Source organism: Macaca thibetana, chromosome 10 (genome assembly GCF_024542745.1).
Source record: "Macaca thibetana thibetana isolate TM-01 chromosome 10, ASM2454274v1, whole genome shotgun sequence".
Taxonomy (NCBI): Eukaryota; Metazoa; Chordata; class Mammalia; order Primates; family Cercopithecidae; genus Macaca; species Macaca thibetana.
Window position 1 is genome coordinate 60,971,555 of NC_065587.1, and position 18,461 is coordinate 60,990,015.

At 47.6% G+C, this 18,461-nt stretch overlaps 1 protein-coding gene across 2 annotated transcripts in view; it reads right to left on the reverse strand.

Annotated features, from left to right (window-relative positions):
- The window catches only part of PPP1R16B (protein phosphatase 1 regulatory subunit 16B), a 121,253-nt gene that overhangs the window by 10,965 nt on the left and 91,827 nt on the right, over positions 1–18,461 (reverse strand). The window contains exons 4-10 of one of the 2 annotated variants that reach the window (XM_050807115.1): positions 17,757–17,902; positions 12,703–12,806; positions 10,595–10,719; positions 7,335–7,460; positions 6,373–6,448; positions 5,476–5,605; positions 5,215–5,379 (exon numbers count right to left, since the gene is read on the reverse strand). In XM_050807115.1, the coding sequence (XP_050663072.1) occupies positions 5,215–5,379; positions 5,476–5,605; positions 6,373–6,448; positions 7,335–7,460; positions 10,595–10,719; positions 12,703–12,806; positions 17,757–17,902 (872 nt within the window). Of the gene's footprint in view, positions 1–5,214; positions 5,384–5,475; positions 5,606–6,372; positions 6,449–7,334; positions 7,461–10,594; positions 10,720–12,702; positions 12,807–17,756; positions 17,903–18,461 lie in introns of both variants that reach the window. The other variant, XM_050807114.1, reaches the window with a different exon arrangement.

The following is an 18,461-nucleotide window of genomic DNA, read 5'->3' on the forward strand; positions in this document are numbered from 1 at the left end:
TCGAGACCAGCTTGGCCAATATGGGGAAATTCCGTCTTCTATCAAAAAACACAAAAATTAGCCGGGCGTGATAGCGGGTGCCTATAGTCCTAGCTACTCAGGAGGCTGAGGTGGGAGAATTGCTTGAATCTGGGAGGTACAGGCTGCAGTGAACCAAGATTGCGCCACTGCACTCCAGTCCAGCCTGGGCGACAGAGTGAGACCCTGTCTCACAGGAAAAAAAAAAAAAAGAAGAAGAAGAAAAAACAGTGAACCAAAGTCAGCCACAGCGTTGGAAGAAATGTGATTTGGGGGTCAGGCTGAACAAATTATTCCTCAAATAAGTGGTTCTGAAATTCTTATGTGCAGCAGTATCGCCACATCTGGGGTGGGTCCTGAGAATCTACATTTATTTATTTTTACTTTTTGGTTTTTTTTCAGAGACCAGGCCTCACTCTGTCACCCAGGCTGGAGTGCAGTGGTGCTATCATAGCTCACTGCAGCCTCGAATTCCTCGACTCAAGCAATCCTCCTGCCTCAGCCTCATGAGACCGAAGACTACACACCACCACACCCAGCTAATTGTTTTTTTTTTAGGTGGGGTGGCAGAGATAGGGTCTTGCTATGTTGTCCAGTAACTCCTAGGCTCAGGAGATCCTCCCACCTCAGCCTCCCTCAGTTTTGGGGTTACAGGTGTGAGCCACTGTGCCCAGCCAAAATCTGCATTTCTAACAAGTTCCCAGGTGTGCTGATGTTGCTGGTCTGGGCACCATGCTTTGAGAATTCCCACCCTAACATGGTGAAACCCCATCTCTACTAAAACACAAAAATTAGCTGGGCATGGTGGCAGGTGCCTGTAATCTCAGCTACTTGGGAGGCTGAGGCAGGAGAGTCACTTGAACCCGGGAGGCAGAGATTGCAGTGAGCCGAGATGGTGACGTTGCACTCCAGCCTGGGCAACAAGAGCGAAACTCTGTAGCAAAAAAAAAAAAAAAAAAAAAAAAAAAAAAAAAAAAAAGACTGACTATACCAAGAGTTGGCAAGAAACACTCTGCCATGGGAAAGCAGACAGGTACAAAGCACCTTGGAAAACTGCTTGGTAGTATCCACTAAAGCTAAACATATGCCTACCTGTGACTCCCACTGTGTTCCTGGGTATATTCCCAACACAAAATAGCGCTTATGTCCACTGAAAGACATGCACGAAAATGTTTATAGCAGTTTTATTCACAGTAGCCAGAAACAAGAAACCCAAATGTCCACCAAAAGGAGAATGGAGGCCAAGAGCGGTGGCTCACTGTAGTACCAACACTTTGGGAGGCCGAGGAGGGTGGATCATTTGAGGTCAGGAATTCAAGACCAGCCTGGCCAATATGGCGAAACCTTGTCTCTACTAAAAATATAAAAATTAGCCGGGCGTGGTGGCACGCACCTGTATTCCCAGCTACTCAGGAGGCTGAGGCAGGAGAATCACTTGAACCTGGAAGGCGGAGGTTGTAGTGAGCCGAGAGCATGCCACTGCACTATAGCTTGGGTGACAAAGCGAGACTCTGTCTCAAAAAAAAAAAAAAAAAAGGAGAATGGATATGTAAATTTTAATATTCAAACGACCGAATTCTAGAAAGCAATAAAAAAGAATGAGGGAGCCAGGCGCGTCGGCTCACGCCTGTAATCCCAGCACTTTGGGAGGCCGAGTCGGGTGGATCACGAGGTCAGGAGATCGAGACCAGCCTGGCTAACACAGTGAAACCCCGTCTCTACTAAAAATACAAAACATTAGCCGGGCGAGGTGGCGGGCGCCTGTAGTCCCAACTACTAGGGAAGCTGAGGCAGGAGAATGGCGTGAATCCGGGAGGCGGAGCTTGCAGTGAGCCAAGATCGCGCCACTGTGCTCCAGCCTGGGTGACAGAGCGAGACTTCATCTCAAAAAAAAAAAAAAAAAAAAAAAAAAAAAAAAAAAAAAAAAAAAAACAGAATGAGGCCAGGGAGACTGGGATATGAGGATCATTTGAGTTCAGGTGTTTGAGAGCAGCCTGGGTAACATAGCAAGATTCTATCTCTAAAAAAAATTTTCTGTTTTGTTTTGTTTTGTTTTGAGACAAAGTCTCACTCTGTCCCCAGGCTGAAGTGCGGTGGCTCAATCTTGGCTCACTGCAACCTCCACCTCCCGGGTTCAAGGGATTCTCCTGCCTCAGCCTCCTGAGTAGCTGGGATTACACGTGCCCACCACTATGCCCAGTTAATTTCTGTATTTTTAGTAGAGACGGGGTTTCACCATGTTGGCTAGGATGGTCTCAATCTCTTTTTTTTTTTTGAGACGGAGTCTCGCTCTGTCGCCCAGGCTGGGGTGCAGTGGCCAGATCTCAGCTCACTGCAAGCTCCGCCTCCCGGGTTCCCGCCATTCTCCTGCCTCAGCCTCCTGAGTAGCTGGGACTACAGGTGCCCGCCACCTCGCCCGGCTAGTTTTTTGTACTTTTTAGTAGAGACGGGGTTTCACCGTGTTAGCCAGGATGGTCTTGATCTCCTGACCTCGTGATCCGCCCGTCTCGGCCTCCCAAAGTGCTGGGATTACAGGCTTGAGCCACCGCGCCTGGCCGGTCTCAATCTCTTAACCTTGTGATCCACCCGCCTTGGCCTTCCAAAGTCTGGGATTACAGGCATGAGCCACGGCACCCGGCCAAAAAAATTTTTTTTAATTAGCCAGGCATGTTGGTGCATACCTATAGTCCCAGCTACCCAAGAGGCTGAGGTGGAAGGATCACTTGATCCCGAGAGGTCAAGGCTGCAGTGAGCTAGGATCACACCACTGAACTCCAGCCCAGACAACAGAGTGAACTCCTGTCTCAAAAAAAAAACAAAAACAAAAAACAAAAACAGAACTACTGCTATATGCCACAACGTGGGTGACTCTCACAGATGTTAAAAAAGCCAGACATAAAAGAAGACAAACTACAGTGTCTATTCATATGCATATATAAAACTAATCTTTAGAACTCAAAGTTAGATAGTGGCTACATTTGGAGTGGCGGAAACGACAGAGAGAGAACATGGATGATGAAAATGCTCTATGAATTCATCTGAGTGTGTACATTTGTAAAAGTTTGTTGAAAATCTCATTTAAGATTTGTCTACTTGGCCAGGCATGGTGGCTCACATCTGTAAGCCCAGACTTTGGGAGGTCCAGGTGGGCGGATTGTTTGAGGTCAGAACTTCAAAACCAGCCTGGCCAGCGTGGTGAAACCCCATCTCTACTAAAAATACAAAAATCCAGCAGGTGTCGTGGTGGGCACTAGTAATCCCAACTACTGGGGAGGCTGAGGCAGGAGGATCACTTGAACCCGTGAGGCAGAGGTTGCAGTGAGCTGAAATCACACCACTGCACTCCAGCCTGGGTAACATGCAAGGCTTCATATCATTAAAAAAAAAAAAAAAAAAAAAGGTTTGTCTGCTTTACCATACTTAAGTTACACCACAATCACAAAGGAAAAATAAATAAAGCACAGCTGGGAGACATCTGAAATGTGATTTGATCTTGATCTATGTCTCTTTTCTCACCAATCCTCAGACTAAGGGGCCAGGCAGAACAAAGCTTCCCTATGTGCCCTTTCCATCACCAGCTGGTGGCTTTGATGTGGCCTCCCCTTGGGCAGGCACCTTCACACCTCCTGGTGAGACAGACAGTAGGTGACCTCACTGTTCATGCTGGGAAGCAGGGTCCCTCTGAGACACGTGGGCATGCTGGGTAGCTAATCAATTGCATCCCAGCAAAGCTAAACTCTCTAGGCATGTTTTCATCTGTTCATGGTGTGGTGGAAGAACAAAAATGGCAGACCACCTCTGGTACAGTTAGCTTCTCCCTCATCCTCAGCAATTCCACTCCAGCCCCAAACTTGTTCACTCCACTCAGCAATAAAGCAGCCATGCTGAGTGTGTTGGTTCTGGGTTAAGTAGTGTCCCTCAAAAATTCATGTCTACCTGGAACCTCCAAATGTGACTTTATCTGGAAATAGGTATTTGCAGGTGTAATAAATTAAATTAAGATTAGGTCATACTGGATTGGCATGGGCTCCAATCCAATGACTGGTGTCCTTATAAGAGGAAAAAACAGGCTAGGTACAGTGGCTCAAACCTGTAATCTCGATACTTTGGGAAGCCAAGGTGGGAGGATTGCTTGAGGCTAAGTTTGAGACCAACCTGGGCAACATAGCAAGACCTCATCTCTACAAGAAATTTAAAAATTAGCCAGGCATGATGGCCCCCACCTATAGTCCCAGCTACTTGGGAAGCTGAGGTGGGAGGATCGCTTAAGCCCATGAGTTGGAGTCTTCAGTGATCTATAATCATGCCATTGCCTGAGTGACAGAGCAAGACCCTGTCTCAAAAAAAAAAAAAAAAAAATCCAATAAAATAAAAATAAAAAGAGAAAATACACACACACACACACAAAGAAGAATGTCATGTGGCGATAGAAGCAGAGACTAGAATCATGCTAGCAAAAGCCAAAGAATGCCTGAGCCACCAGAAGCTCACAGAGCTATGGAACAGAATCTCCTTGAGAGCCCTCAGAGGGAACCAACGCTGTGTCACCTTGATTTTAGACTTCTGGCTTTCAGAACGGAGACAGAATAAATTTCCACCATGTTAAGCCATCCAGTTTGTGAAAATTTCTCAAAGCAACCACCAGAAATGAATGTGTGTTCCCTTAGGAAAGCAGCTTAAAGCTTAAAGGACCATTGGCTGCTACAGGAGCAGGCTTCTCAGAGGTCCTACTAGGATCCTACTCCATTTTTCAAAAAGCATGTTCTGATAAACACAATTCTCAGTATCTTGTTATATTTCCTGAAAAAGAAGTTGTAGCTCCCTCAGCTCCTGGGTGACTGCCCTATTGAAGCTCTCTTCTGGGAAGCCTACTGCTAGGTGTGCTGGAGCATAGCTAGGCACATAGCGGACACTCACCCCCTGTCAATTAGGAGACGCACCTGTGTGCCAAAGCACCCAGCTCAGCCTCTAACACGCTCCCTGATCACCTCTTTAACTACAGCAGCCACCAGCATCAGACTGAAACTGCTGGCTGAACTACAGTAGCCACCACCATCAGACTGTATATGCTAGTTTAAGGGCAGTGCCTGGCTACTTCCCTCTGAAGGCTCTCAGTTGAAGAGGCAAGGCCAGGCTTGGCCCTGTTCTCCTCCCATTGCAGTGGCTGACACTGGGGCAGAGAGTGAGGCCACTCACAGGGTCCTTATTCTCTTGGTCTGTCCTGGTCTCCCTGATGTCCCCGTTGTAGGTGGAGGTCCGCTGATCCTCGGCTGCACTCCGCTGCTGCCACAGGATGGCCTCTCCCTCATACTCCTTTCTGTACAGGTTGGTCCTGTCCGACAGGCTGGCTCGACGCACCACCTTCCTGAGAGGACAAAGTGGGTGCTGGAGGCTGCACCCAGGCGCCACAGGCAGGAGCACGCATGGGGACCCTTGGCTGCCCTGCCCTGGACTCACCCACGGCTGCCTGCGCTGGATGTCCTCCGGCTCAAGGATGACTTGTGCCTCAGCTGTGACTTCATGATCACGTCATGCTTGTGTTTTAGCTCCAGCAGCAGGACCTTGAACTCTTCCTCCTCACACAGGTCTGAAGGGGCAGAGGAGTCTGTTGTGGGGGACAGGGCCAGGACCTGTGGCCCAAGAGGGTGCTCCAGACCAGACGAGCTACCACCCCAACCCAATGAAAACTCCAAGCATCTTTTGGGGCATGCAGGGAGGGAAGCAAACAATGCCAGCCTAAGTTCCTGGGCTGCAACCCAAACCTTAGAGGATTATAAGAATGGGAAACCCAGGTTCTGGGCACAGTCACAATTCCTAAGGTTCCCAGCTATGACCGAGGGATTCATGTTCCTCTTTGATAGTCTCCAAGAAGAGTCCTCAAGTCTTCACTGACAGAAGTAGTGAGGGAAATAAGCAGGTACCCCACATAGCCCAAGCAATAAATTATGCAAAGATGCTAAGAAAGCTACATACTCCTATCTATTCTACTTAACCCCTTCATCCAGCTATCTACCCACTGCTGAAAGAGCCATCTATTCAGATTCATCCTTTACCCACTCATCCACTTATTCCTCTATCTATTCATCCATCCATCCACCCACCCACCCATCCAGTCAACCATACCTCATAATATCTACCCATGTACCCCTCTCATCCATCCATTCATCCATTTATCCATCTATCCCTTCATCTGTCCATCTGTCCATTCATCTACCATCCATTAATTAATCCATCTGTCTATCTATACACCAATCCATCAGTCTATACAACCATATATTTATCTATTTCTCCCTCTACCCATCAAAAAATTGATAACTGTCTATTTGTGCACACCAGCTGTTGTGCTGGACTCACCTATTGGCATCTCATCCATGGATGTCCTTGCACTGAGACTAGCTCCATGGGACACCAATAGCTCTGCCATCTGCATCTGAAACACAGGAAGAAGCTCAGTGTCCCCCTGCCCAGAGCTCAGAAAGCCTAGGAGGTGGAGAGAGTGTCCAAGACCTCTTAGGATGTGACCCAAAGAATGGTGGGACAAAGTTGATTTCCAGGGAAGGCCTGCATGCTAGAGCCATGGGGGGAATCCAGACAGATGCAATGCCTGGGCCACACCAAGAAGAGGGAGAAGAAAGAGTTGGCTGTAACTCTAGAGCTGGCAGGTATCTAAGGAGGGACTAGGTATAAGTGACAATCAGAGTTTTGTGTCTGGAAACAAATGGAGAAACTACTGGGGGCAAAAATGCTGGAAATTTTCTTATTTGGCAAATCTGATTACCATCCTATTAGAACACAACTTGTCAGCCGGGCACGGTGGCTCACGCCTGTAATCCCAGCACTTTGGGAGGTTGAGGCGGGCAGATCACCTGAGGTCAGGAGTTTGAGACCAGCCTGACCAACATGGTGAAACCCCGTCTCTACTAAAAATACAAAAAAATTAGCTGGGCATGGTGGCACACGCCTGTAATCCCAGTTACTCAGGAGGCTGAGGCAGGAGAATTGCTTGAACCCAGGAAACGGAGGTTGCAGTGAACTGAGATTGCGCCACTGCACTCCACCAGCCTGGGCAACAGAGCAAGACTCTTGCTCAAAAAATTTAAAAAAAGAATAATAATAATAATTTAAAAAAAGAACACAATTTGTCCAATGTTTTTGCAAACTCCCTAGGCCTTTTCATATCCCACATATGAGCTATAGTCAACACCTTAAGCCTTAAAGTCTTATGTTCTTTGAAACCAATTGCCAGCCCAAAAAACTTGATGTTAGCAGGTTAGCCCTGTGCCGGCTTCCCCCACAGCCCTGTGGGTGAGAACTACCTGTCCCCAGAAGGCAGCTGCGTGCAGGGGCTCCCAGCCATCCCAGTCCTTCACATCCACACGTACTCCATGATCCAGGAGGAGCTCAGCTGCCCTCAGGTATCCATTGGCTCCAGCTATGTGCAGCTGGAGAAGAGGAAAGAAGTAAGCATTCCCTAGGGGATCAGTCCCACATTGAAGGTAGGCTAGCCCTTACCCCCACCCAAGCTCCACAGCATCCTTGGGGCCAATAGAATGGAATAGAATGAGATGGAAATACCAGTCACATTGCAGAGGATTATTAAGTCTGAAATATGGACCTAGAAAGAAAGGTAGAGAGCTGAATTCTTCTCCCATGTGGTTGGTCTTGGCATCCATGTGGTTAAAGCAACAGCATTTACTGAGCCCCTACTGTGCACTGAGCCCTGAAGAAGGGGTCTCTGAGGTTCAATATGGTGATTTTTAAACATGTCTACAAATTCTTTGATACAGCTTCCTTTAGAAGATGGAGCCCGACTGTTCTCACCTTGAATGTGGGCCAGATTGAGTGACTCACTTCTAACAAATAGGATATTGTGAAGTGAGTGACGATGTGTGATTTCTGAGGCTAGGGCATAAAAGGCATTGCTGCTTCTACTTTACATTGTCTTGGATCAATTACTCTAGAAGGAGGCAGCCACTATGTTGTGAGGACGCTCTAGAAGCCTCAAGGAGAGGTCCTAAGCCTCAAGGAGAGGTGAGAAACTGAGGCCTCCTGCCAACAGCCAGCACTAACTTGCCAGCCATGTGAGTGAGCCACCTTGGAAGTGGATCCTGCAGCACCAGTCAAGCCTTCAGATGAGACTGCAGCCCCAGTAGTCTCAACAATATTGCAACATCTTGATTGCAATATCATGACAGCCACCAAGCCAGAGCCATCCAGTTAAGCTGTTCCTAACTCTCTGACCCAAAGAAACCATATGAGACAATAAATATTTATTATTGTTTTAAGATGCTACATTGTGGGGTAGTTTGTCATGGAGCAATAGATAATACATCCAATAAGGGACTGTGATCCCATTCAAGGCCTTCAGTCACTGCCTGGCAGACCTCAGTTGTCATGCTTGTTCAATCTGCCCCCAAAATACATAAAGTGCTTAGCCCATAATGAACACTCAGTAAGGGATTCAAATTCTTAGAAAGCCCTAAGTGATGACCATGAGAATGAATGAGGGAGAAGGAAATAAGGCAGAAAGACATCAACTGTCCAGCCAAGATGAGAGATAGAAGTGAGAATCCAAGGTGGTCAGCAGAAGACTGGCTGGGAGGAAGCCAGAGAGCCTCAGCGGACCTGAGGTCTGGGGCCGGAGAGTCAGAGGGACAAAGAAGGCATGGCCTCAGGAAGTGATCCTTCCAAATACAGCCCTGATGGTCAGATGCTCCCTCATCCTGGGACAAAGTTGCTTAAAGCTCTGGTCAGTGGATGGTTTTTGTTTCTTTGTTTTTTGTTTTGTTTTGTTTTCCAACTTGAAAAACCAAGGGTATGATGTGAAAATAAATTATCTGATTTATAAATGTTTGATTCTTGCCAGTTGTAGAGAATGATACCTGCTGGCCAGTACGACATTACAAACCTCAATACTTGGCTGGAAATTAAAAGGTATGAGTGGAATAGTGGCATTATTAGTAAAAATAATGGTCATTGCTAACATACATTGAGAATTTACAGACTGTGCTAAGCACTTTCACACAGAATCTCATTTAATGCTCCTAACAACACTGTGAGGAAGATGAGGAAGACACTATGATCTCCACTTTACTGGGAAGACCTGAGACCTAGTATGTGCCTGGTCCATGGGGGTGGGGCCACCCTGAGGCCAGCCCCAGCCCAGGAAGAGAAGATCCCTCTGTCTTGAAGACCCAGTCACAGCCCCAGTAGAGCTGCAATAAGAGTGGGTATGCCCTAGTGCAGCCTGACCTTGACTTCAGACAGAAACAGTCAGTCCTCCTACCTGATCCCATTCTTGAGTGCTAGGCTGAGCAGGTAATTCAAGCAGGCACCCAAGTAATAGAAATGGGCACAAAACAGATGTGAGAGCTCAGGAAGCAGGTGGAAGAAGCCCACTTATCACACCTAGGCTGCCAGGTCAGGCCTGAGGGGCGGTGAGGATACCTGGTACTGCTGAGCCCTACCTAGTGAGCTTGAGATCCCGAGACTGCTAAGTGCTTATGACCAGCATGGAACCTAAGCCTGGGACAGGGCACCCGCACCCCGATCAGCGGGGTAGGCTGCCACAGCCATGCTCTGAATTTTGATTTACAGGCTGCAGAAGTAGACCTCCCAATATTAGCCTGCAGTGTGCTCTGAGAGCCTATGAGGAGTGGCCAGGGAGGTTTTCCTAAGTCATTGACACTTGAGCTGCAAGGATGAGTGGAGTTAACCAGGCAAACTTGAGAGAGAAGAAGGTCCCATTGTTCTCTGTCTCCAGGGTCTAGTAAAGTATGTGGCACAGAGGAGATGCTCATAACTGTGTGTTGACTGGATGGATGGATAGATGGATGGATGGATGGATGGATGGATGGATGGATGGATGGTTCGATGGATGGATGGATGGAAGTCAGGGAACCCAAAGGAGAGGCTATTGCAGTAATAACAGAGGAGCTGATGAGGCAAGGCAGTGGGTGCTAGGGTGGGAGAGGAGACACTAAGGCAGAGGAATGGACAGTGCAAAGCAAGAAAGCATGGGTGAGTGGGTGAATGGTGACACCAGTCCTTAATAGAGGAGGTCATTAGAGGAGAGGGAAATAAGGAGCTTAAGATGGACACCTGAAGCCTTGGGTAAAGGAGTATCTTGGAGACAGAGCAGGTGGTGAACAGGTGGGAGCCAGGCCTCCCATCTAGGCTCCTAACTCCAAGCCCCACTTGAGAGTGGCTGGATTCTTTTTTGTTTGTTTGTTTATTAAAGACAAAGTCTTGCTCTGTCACCCAGGCTAGAGTGCACTGGTGCAATCACAGCCCAAACTCAAATTCCCGGGCGCATGTGATCCTCCCTCAGCCTCCCAAGTAGCTGGGACTACAGGTGTGAGCCACCAAGCCCAGCCCAGAGACAGGCCAGGTTCTCAAAGAAGCTGAGCCCTGCTCTGCTGACCCTCCCTATCCAGGGGCAATCCTGGCCCAAAAGGATTCTCGAGGAGGTCCAAGGTCACAGACAGACCCCAAGGGTACAGGGTTGGTTCCCACCAGTTGCTGGCCCACTTTGGACCTAGCTGGTTTTGGTTTTGGCACTGGCCCATCTCCTCACCAGTGTGGCACCCTGGGCATCTATCCAGTCCAGGTCCTGGCCTGCTGCAATCATGCAGTGGATGTCCGCAATCATCTGCTGCTCAGGAGCTGCCCGCATCTCATTGATTTTCTCTTGGGTGATGCCTGCAGTGGGAAAGAGGGGATTTATTTAGCACCCTCAGGCCTAGGACCCCAGAGGGGAGGGGAAGGCAGATGAGGAGGCATGGTTCTTGTACCCTAGGGTACGCCAGTCAAGGGGGCATGCAGACATGCCCATAGATCTTTGTCTTCAGGCCTGATGAGCATAGGCACCATGCACTGGCCCACAGAGCAAGGGCATTCCTGCCTGGCACCCACTAGGCACTGGATTCATGTCAGCTGCTTTGCATATGCTGTTCTTCTACCCGAAAGTCCCTACCATCCACCTACACACCTCCAACTGCTCAGATGGCTGCCTCTGTCTTGTTCTTTAGGTCCTGGACTGGATCATCTCCTAAACTGGCCTCTACTGACCGCCCTATCTGACCAGGGTCTCTGTTAGTTTCCTTCGTCTTAACCACAGTTGTGTCTGTAGCACCTGGCACAATGCTCAATCAATTTTAGTTGCAGAACGACTGAATAAATGAATGTATTACTTTCAAGTGGAGAGCTGAGTCAGTTGAGGTAGGGGGCACAGAGAGACATTGTATAGCCCGAATCCCATTCCTGTCTTAAAAGTGTGTTACTGACAGCTACGAATAGTATTTAACGAGAGGATGACACGCTCCGTAAAAAGATGCATTAGACTAAGCACTCTTCGATCGAGTTCAGGAGAGGTCTACAAAAGGAGGAAATAAAATCACATGTTTATTTTGACTAAGCTTTAAATGAAATTTAGCATTCCCTACCATTAGAATGTAAGCAAAACCCACAGTAGTGCTAGCAGTGCTTGTGACTTTGTTACCAACAGATACTATAGCTATTTTCATATCCTGTTATCTTATTGTTTAATGAATTAATGAAGTTTCTATCTAACACATTGAAAAATATTTTGGTAGTTATGCTTTAATATAATTGGCTTCCTTTATAATCCTATAATTTTATAACTATTTAAAAACATTATTCCAGACAGGCACGGGGGCTCACGCCTGTAATCTCAACACTTTGGGAGGCTGAGGCAGGCAGATCACCTGAGGTCAGGAGTTCGAGACCAGCCTGGCCAACATGGTGAAACCCTGCTCTACTAAAAATACAAAAATTAGCTGGGCATGATGGCGCACGCCTGTAATCCCAGCTACTTGGGAGGCTGAGGCAAGTGAATCACTTGAACCTGGGAGGCAGAGGGTGCAGTGAGCTGAGATTGTGCCATTGCACTCCAGCCTGGGGGATACAGCAAGACTCCATCTCAAAAAAATAAAAACATTATTCTGAGAAGGGGTCCATAGAGTCACCAGATTGGCACAAAAAATGGTTAAGAATCTCCATGGGAGATGAATAGGAAGAGCTGGGTGCAGGGAACAGGAGATTCAATCATGGTTACTGTGGCTCTGTGGGGGACACGAGGGCAGGGCCAGGGCAAGACTGCAGCTGCAGCTGAGGATCTGGGGTGTGTGACATATTTCCAAGGAGGTGGCACTTCAGAGGCCTGTCTGTGGGGTGCTGGGGGCACGCAGGTCTCTCATTGCTGCATTTGTTTCCTCTCTGAACCTCATTTGTGAGTTAAGAACAGCCCACATCTTGTTTATCTGGGCCCCTGGCAGCCAGTGTGGTGCCTGGCACAGAGCAGGCACCCTCCAGTGTTCTTGACTTTATTATTGTCCCACATAGAAATATATCTTTACGGTGAATGTTTATTGAATCAAATTGTCACAGCTGATGAAGACAAGTCCAGCTGCGGCCATCTGCGTGTGTGGGTGACACAAATGAGATCAATACCTCCCTTCTGCGCAGCACATTTTCCAGGGTCCTCTCACGTCCTGCTCTTGACAATCACAGAGATAAGGATACGAATGAGGACCCATCCTATTCACCGAGCGCGGCGCACAAGGCGGGCCGATGAGTAGCTAATCTGTTCGCCTGTACTGATTTAAGAGACGCTCTCTGCAACTCTGTGCTGTGCTCACTTCATAGCGGGCTGCCCTCCCTTACCCTGGTATGCCATGCAGGTCTCGATGACATCCAGGGTGGGTTCATCCTCGCAGAGGTCATATGGCATGTTCCCATCTGAGTTGACAGCAAGCAAGTCGGCCCCACTGCAGAGAAAGAGGCAGGGTGAGGGCCAAGTAGGTGTGGCTAGGATTGGTCTAGCTGCCTCTGCCCTCTGGCCTCTCACCTGCAATCCTACTGTACAACCCGGCACTCAAAACCCTACCAAGGTGTACCCCAGCAAGATGATCCTTGGATCTGCTTGACACACAATCCAAGAGCACGACGGCTGCAGGATCCCAGGGCCCTAGGTGGGAAGAGACCAAAGTCCCAGGACAGCTATCCCAGGAGACCTCCCTAAGCCTTTCACTCTGTTGAACCAGCAGGCAGGGACTTAGGGACAGATATAAAAGTCCTCCTGGTGACAATAATAAAAATCGCATGAATGGCAGCAGCATCACTTACCAGGCACTTGCTTAGAGCCAAGCCTGATCTAAGCCCCTTTTGCAGGCATCCTTTTATTTAACCCTCATAATAGCTCAGGTTAATATTGTTGGCCCCATCTCATGCAAGGGGAAACAAAGACTCAGACATGACTGGGCACAGTGGCTCACGCCTGTAATTCCAGCACTTTGGGAGGCCGAGGGGGGTGGATCATCTGAGGTCAGGAGTTCGAGACCAGCCTAGCCAACATAGTGAAACCCTGTCTCTACTACAAACACAAAAATTAACGGGGTGTGGTGGTGGGAGCCTGTAATCCCAGCTATTCAGGAGGCTGAGACATAAGAATTGCTTGAACCCGGGAGGCGGAGGTTGCAGTGAGCCAAGATCACGCCACTGCACTCCAGCCTGGGCGATAGAGCAAGACTCAGTCTAAACAACAACAACAACAAAAAGACTCAGACAGGTTCGGTCACTTGTCTAAGGTCACACAGCTTGGATACAGTAGAGTCCAGACTTAAACTTCTCATATTAGTTCTTTTTACTTCTCCATGTTCTATTTCATTTTTTGCCCATATGCAGAAACACCCTCAGTTACATTCCACCTCCTCCAAGTCCCTACTCAAAAGGCTGATAGGACAGAGGTAGAAGAATGGAGACTTGGGACTCCCTGGAAGAATTTGCCCTTTGGGCCAGTGGTTCCTGAGAATGGCCCTGGATGCCCTGTGGCAGAACTACCTGCGGACCATGGGAATAAAATGCAGCATTTTGGGTGGGCTTCACTCCAGCCCTCCTGAAAAAGTCCTTGGGTTAGGGCATGGGAATCTGTGTTTTAAACCCATGCCCCAGGTGATTGTAATACCGATCAGCTTTGGGACCCACTGACCCAGGCTGGCACCACTTTCCGTGTCCTCTTGGCACCATCACTGATCAGGCTGTGACTGCCTGAAGCTCCTAGCAGAATTAACCATACTCAGGTTCCCATCAGAGATGTAGGCATGGGCCACCATCCAGTCCTGTGGCCTAACAGCCCTCCACTGTGACTTCTCTGAGCTCTTGTAGGCCCCAGAGCAAGTTCATCCAGCTCTCTGAGCTGGGGCAGCAGTACTGTCATCTCCATCCCCGCGGGAGCCAACGATGGGCTCCTGCTGCTCTGCCAAGACCAGTGCAAAAGGCTACCTGCCCTTGGCCACTCTCTCTGACTCCCTGCCCTCAGATGATCAGTCCCCTGGTCTGGCTCTATCTCAACTCTGGTACTTAAACCCCCTGGCTTTCTTCCTGGCTCCCCAGGACTTCTGCATCCCTGTGTGCCCAGTGCCTAACTCTGGGTAATACCAATTATTATTTAGGTTGGTGCAAAAGTAATTGTGGTTCTTGCTATTACTTTTAAGAATCACAATGATTTTGTTGTTGTTGTTGTTATTGTTGTTGTTTTGAGACAAGGTCTTGCTCCATCACCCAGGCTGGTATGTAGTGGCTCGAACTCAGCTCACTGCAACCTCTGCCTCTCAGGTTCAAGCAATTCTCCTGCCTAAGCCTCCTGAGTAGCTGGGATTACAGGCATGCACCACCACGCCCAGCTAATTTTTTAATTTTTAGGAGACACAGGGCTTCACTATGTTGGCCAGGCTGGTCTCGAACTCCTGGCCTCAAGTGGTCTGTCCACCTCGGCCTCCCAAAGTGCTGGGATTACAGGTGTCAACCACCACGCCCAGCTCTTCAGTGATTTTTTTTGCAGACTAGAATAGCTTATTCTAAAATTCATAGGGAATCTCAAGGAACCTGAATAGCCAACATAACCCTGAAAAAGAAGAACGAAGCTGGCGGACTCACATTTCCTGATTTCAAAACAAACTCCAAAACTCTAGCATCAAAACAGTGTGGGACTGGCATAAAGACAAATATACAGATCAATAAAATAGAATAGAGTCCAGAAACAAACCCTCACATATACAGTTAAATGATTTCAGACAGGGTACCAAGGCCATTCAATGGAGAAAAGACCAATCATCTTTCCAACAGATGGCGTAGGAAAATTGGATATCCATATGCAAAAGAATGAAGTAGGTCCTTACCCAATATCATATATAAGATTTAAATCAAACTGGATCCATGACCTAAATGAAAGACTTAAAACTGTAAAACTCTTAGGAGAAAACATAGAACAAAAGCTCCACGACAGTGGATTTGGCAGTGATTTCTTGGATATGACATCAAAGGCACAGGCAACAAAAGGAAAAGTAGATAAATTGGACGTTGTGAAAATTTAAAAATTTTGTGCAGCAAAAGCCACAACCAACAGAGTTAAAAAGACAACCCATAGAATGGGAGAAAACATTACATCTATCTGATAAGGGATTCATCTCCAGAATACATAGAGAAATCCTAAAATTCAATGACAAAAACCCAACCCAATTCAAACATGGACAAAGGACTTGAATAGACATTTCTCCAAAGAAGATATACAGATGGACAATGGGCACATGAAAAGATGCTCAACATCACTCATCAATAGAAAAATACAAATCAAAACCACAGTGAGAGACCACCTCACACCTACTAGTATGGCTAATAACAAAAAAGAACAAGCAGAAAATAATAAGTGTTGGCAAGGATATGGATAAACTAGAACCCTTGTGTACTGTTGGTGGGAATGTAAAATGTTGTGGAAAACAGTATAGCAGCTCCTTAAAAAATTTAAAATAGCATTACCATACGATCCAGCAATTCCACTTCTGGGTGTATAACCAAAGGAACTGGAATCAGGGTTTCAAGAGATATTTGTACACCCATGTTCATCACAGCATGATTCACAATAACTAAAACATGGAGGCAACCCAGGTGTCCATCAACAAACAGATGCATAAATGAAACATGGTATAGACATACAACGGAGTACATTCAGCCTTAAAAAGGAAGGAAACTCGGACACATACTACAACATAGATGAACCTTGAGGACATTATGCTAAGTGAAATATGCCAGTCAAAAAAAGACAAATACTATATGAATCCACTTCTTGTTTTTTTGAGATGGAGTCTCACTCCATCGCCCAGGCTGGGTTGCAGTGGTACAATCTCGGCTCACTGCAACCTCAGTCTCCTGGATTCAAGCGATTCTCTTGCCTCAGCCTCCCGAGTAGCTGGGATTACAGACGTGAGCCACTATGCCCAGCTGAATCCACTATTTATTTATTTATTTATTTATTTATTTATTTATTTATTTTTTGAGGTGGAGTCTTGCTCTTGTTGCCCAAGCTGGAGTGCAATGGCGTGATCTCAGCTCATTGCAACCTCCATCTCCTGGGTTCAAGTGATTCTCCTGCCTGGGCCTGCCAAGTAGCTGGGATTACAGGCATGCGCCACCATACCCAGCTAATTTTGTATTTTTAGCAGAGATGGGACTTCACCATGTTGGTCAGGCTGGTCTCGAACTCCTGACCTCAGGTGATCCGCCTGCCTCAGCCTCCCAAAATGCTGAAATGACAAGCGTGAACCACCGCGTCCGGCCTTTCCGAATCCACTTCCATAAAGTGCTTACGGTAGTCAAATTCATAAAGACAGAAAGTAGAATGGTGGTTGCCAGGAACCAGGGGTGGGCAGGGAATGGGAATTACTGTTTAATAGGTACACAGTTTCAGTTTTGCAAGATGAAAGTCGTTCTGAAGATGGAGGGGGTGATGGCTGCACAACAGTATGAATGTACTTAACACCACTAACCTGCACACTTAAAATGGGTAAGGCGGTATTTTATGTTATATGTGTTTTATCATTAAAAAAAATTGGGGAGAAAGAGAGCATGAAAGGAGAAGAGAGAAAACAAAAAGAGACTGGAAAATACAGAGCAAGACCAAGAGTGAAGGACAGACAGAGACAGAAGAAGAAAATAACAGGCACACAGAGATGGGGAGAGTAAGGGGGAACTGAGGGGAGGAGAGGGCAAGAGGTAGAAGCAGAGAGAGAGAGAGATGAAGAGAGGATGTGAGGAGAAAGAAAGTGACAAGCACTAAGAGATACTGAGAAAGAGTGACAGAGAGAGAGAAAAAAAGAGGAGAGGAAGAAAGAAAAGCAAAAAAGGAGGGAAGGAGGAAGGGAAGAAAGAAGGAAGGAAGGGAGGGAGGCAGGTAGGGAAAAGAAAGGAAGGGAGAGATGGAGGAAAAAGAGGAGAGGAGGAAGGGGGGAAGAAAGAAGAAAGGGAGGAAGGGAGGGAGGAAAGAAGAAAGGAAGGGAGGGAGGAAGAAAGAAGGAAAGGAGGGAGGAAGGGAAGAAAGAAGGAAGGGAGGGAAGAAAGAAGAAAGGGAGGAAGGGAGGGAAGAAGGAAGGGAGGAAGGGAGAGAAGAAAAAAGGAAGAGAGGGAAGAAAGAAGGAAGGGAGGAAGTGAGGGAAGAAAAAGGAAAGGGAGGGGGGGAAGGAAAAAAGAAGGGAGGAAGGGAGAGAGGGAAGAAAGAAGAAATGGAGGGAGGGAAGAAAGAAGGAAGGGAGGAAGGGAGGGAAGAAGGAAGAAAGGAGGGAGGGAGGGAAGAAAGAAGGAAGGGAGGAAGTGAGGGGAGAAGGAAGGAAGTTGGAAAAAGACACGAGGTGGAGGGAGGCTGCTCTGGGGCAGGGAGGGGCACGTACTACTGAACGAGGATCTTCACCAGGTTGATGTGGCCGCAGGTGGCTGCAGCATGGAGGGGTGTCCACAGCTCGTTATCCTTGGCGTTCACGTTGGCACCATGGGAGAGGAGCAGCTTGACAATTTCCTCAAAGTTGTCGATGCAGCACTGGGAGGGACACACAGGCAGAGTCAGCTCCAGGCAGGACCCTGGGCCCTGGTCAGGACATGCCAGGTTCCCCCTGGAGGCCATGAGGAAGACTGTGGAAGGCCTAAGTTTGAATCCAGCTCCATGATGTTCACACTGTAAGCATTGCCCTTGACCTTGAGCAAGCCACTTAACCTCTCTGGGCCTTAGTCTCCTTGTGAGCAAAAATGAAGTAAATAATATATAAGATAAAAATATACAGGTAAAAAACACTCTGTCAGCTATAACGTGCTTTGCAAGTATCACTGAAATGGGACAAAATTTTGAATGAGATTTTAAAACTTTTTTTTAATCCCAGAAGGCTTTCTCCAAACAAAATTGTATGGAGAACTCTCACTTAGATGACCAGTAAATCCAAGCAGGATTGCTTGGGTTGAGGCAGGGGTGTGTGTGTGTTGCGGGGTGGGGAGGGGGGAGGTGTCCCCTTTCCCAGCAGTGGCCTCGAAAGTGGTTTCAAGATCATAGCTTGAAACCTCTGACTTAGGAACCTCTGACCCAGTAGCTCAGATCTCGGGGAAGC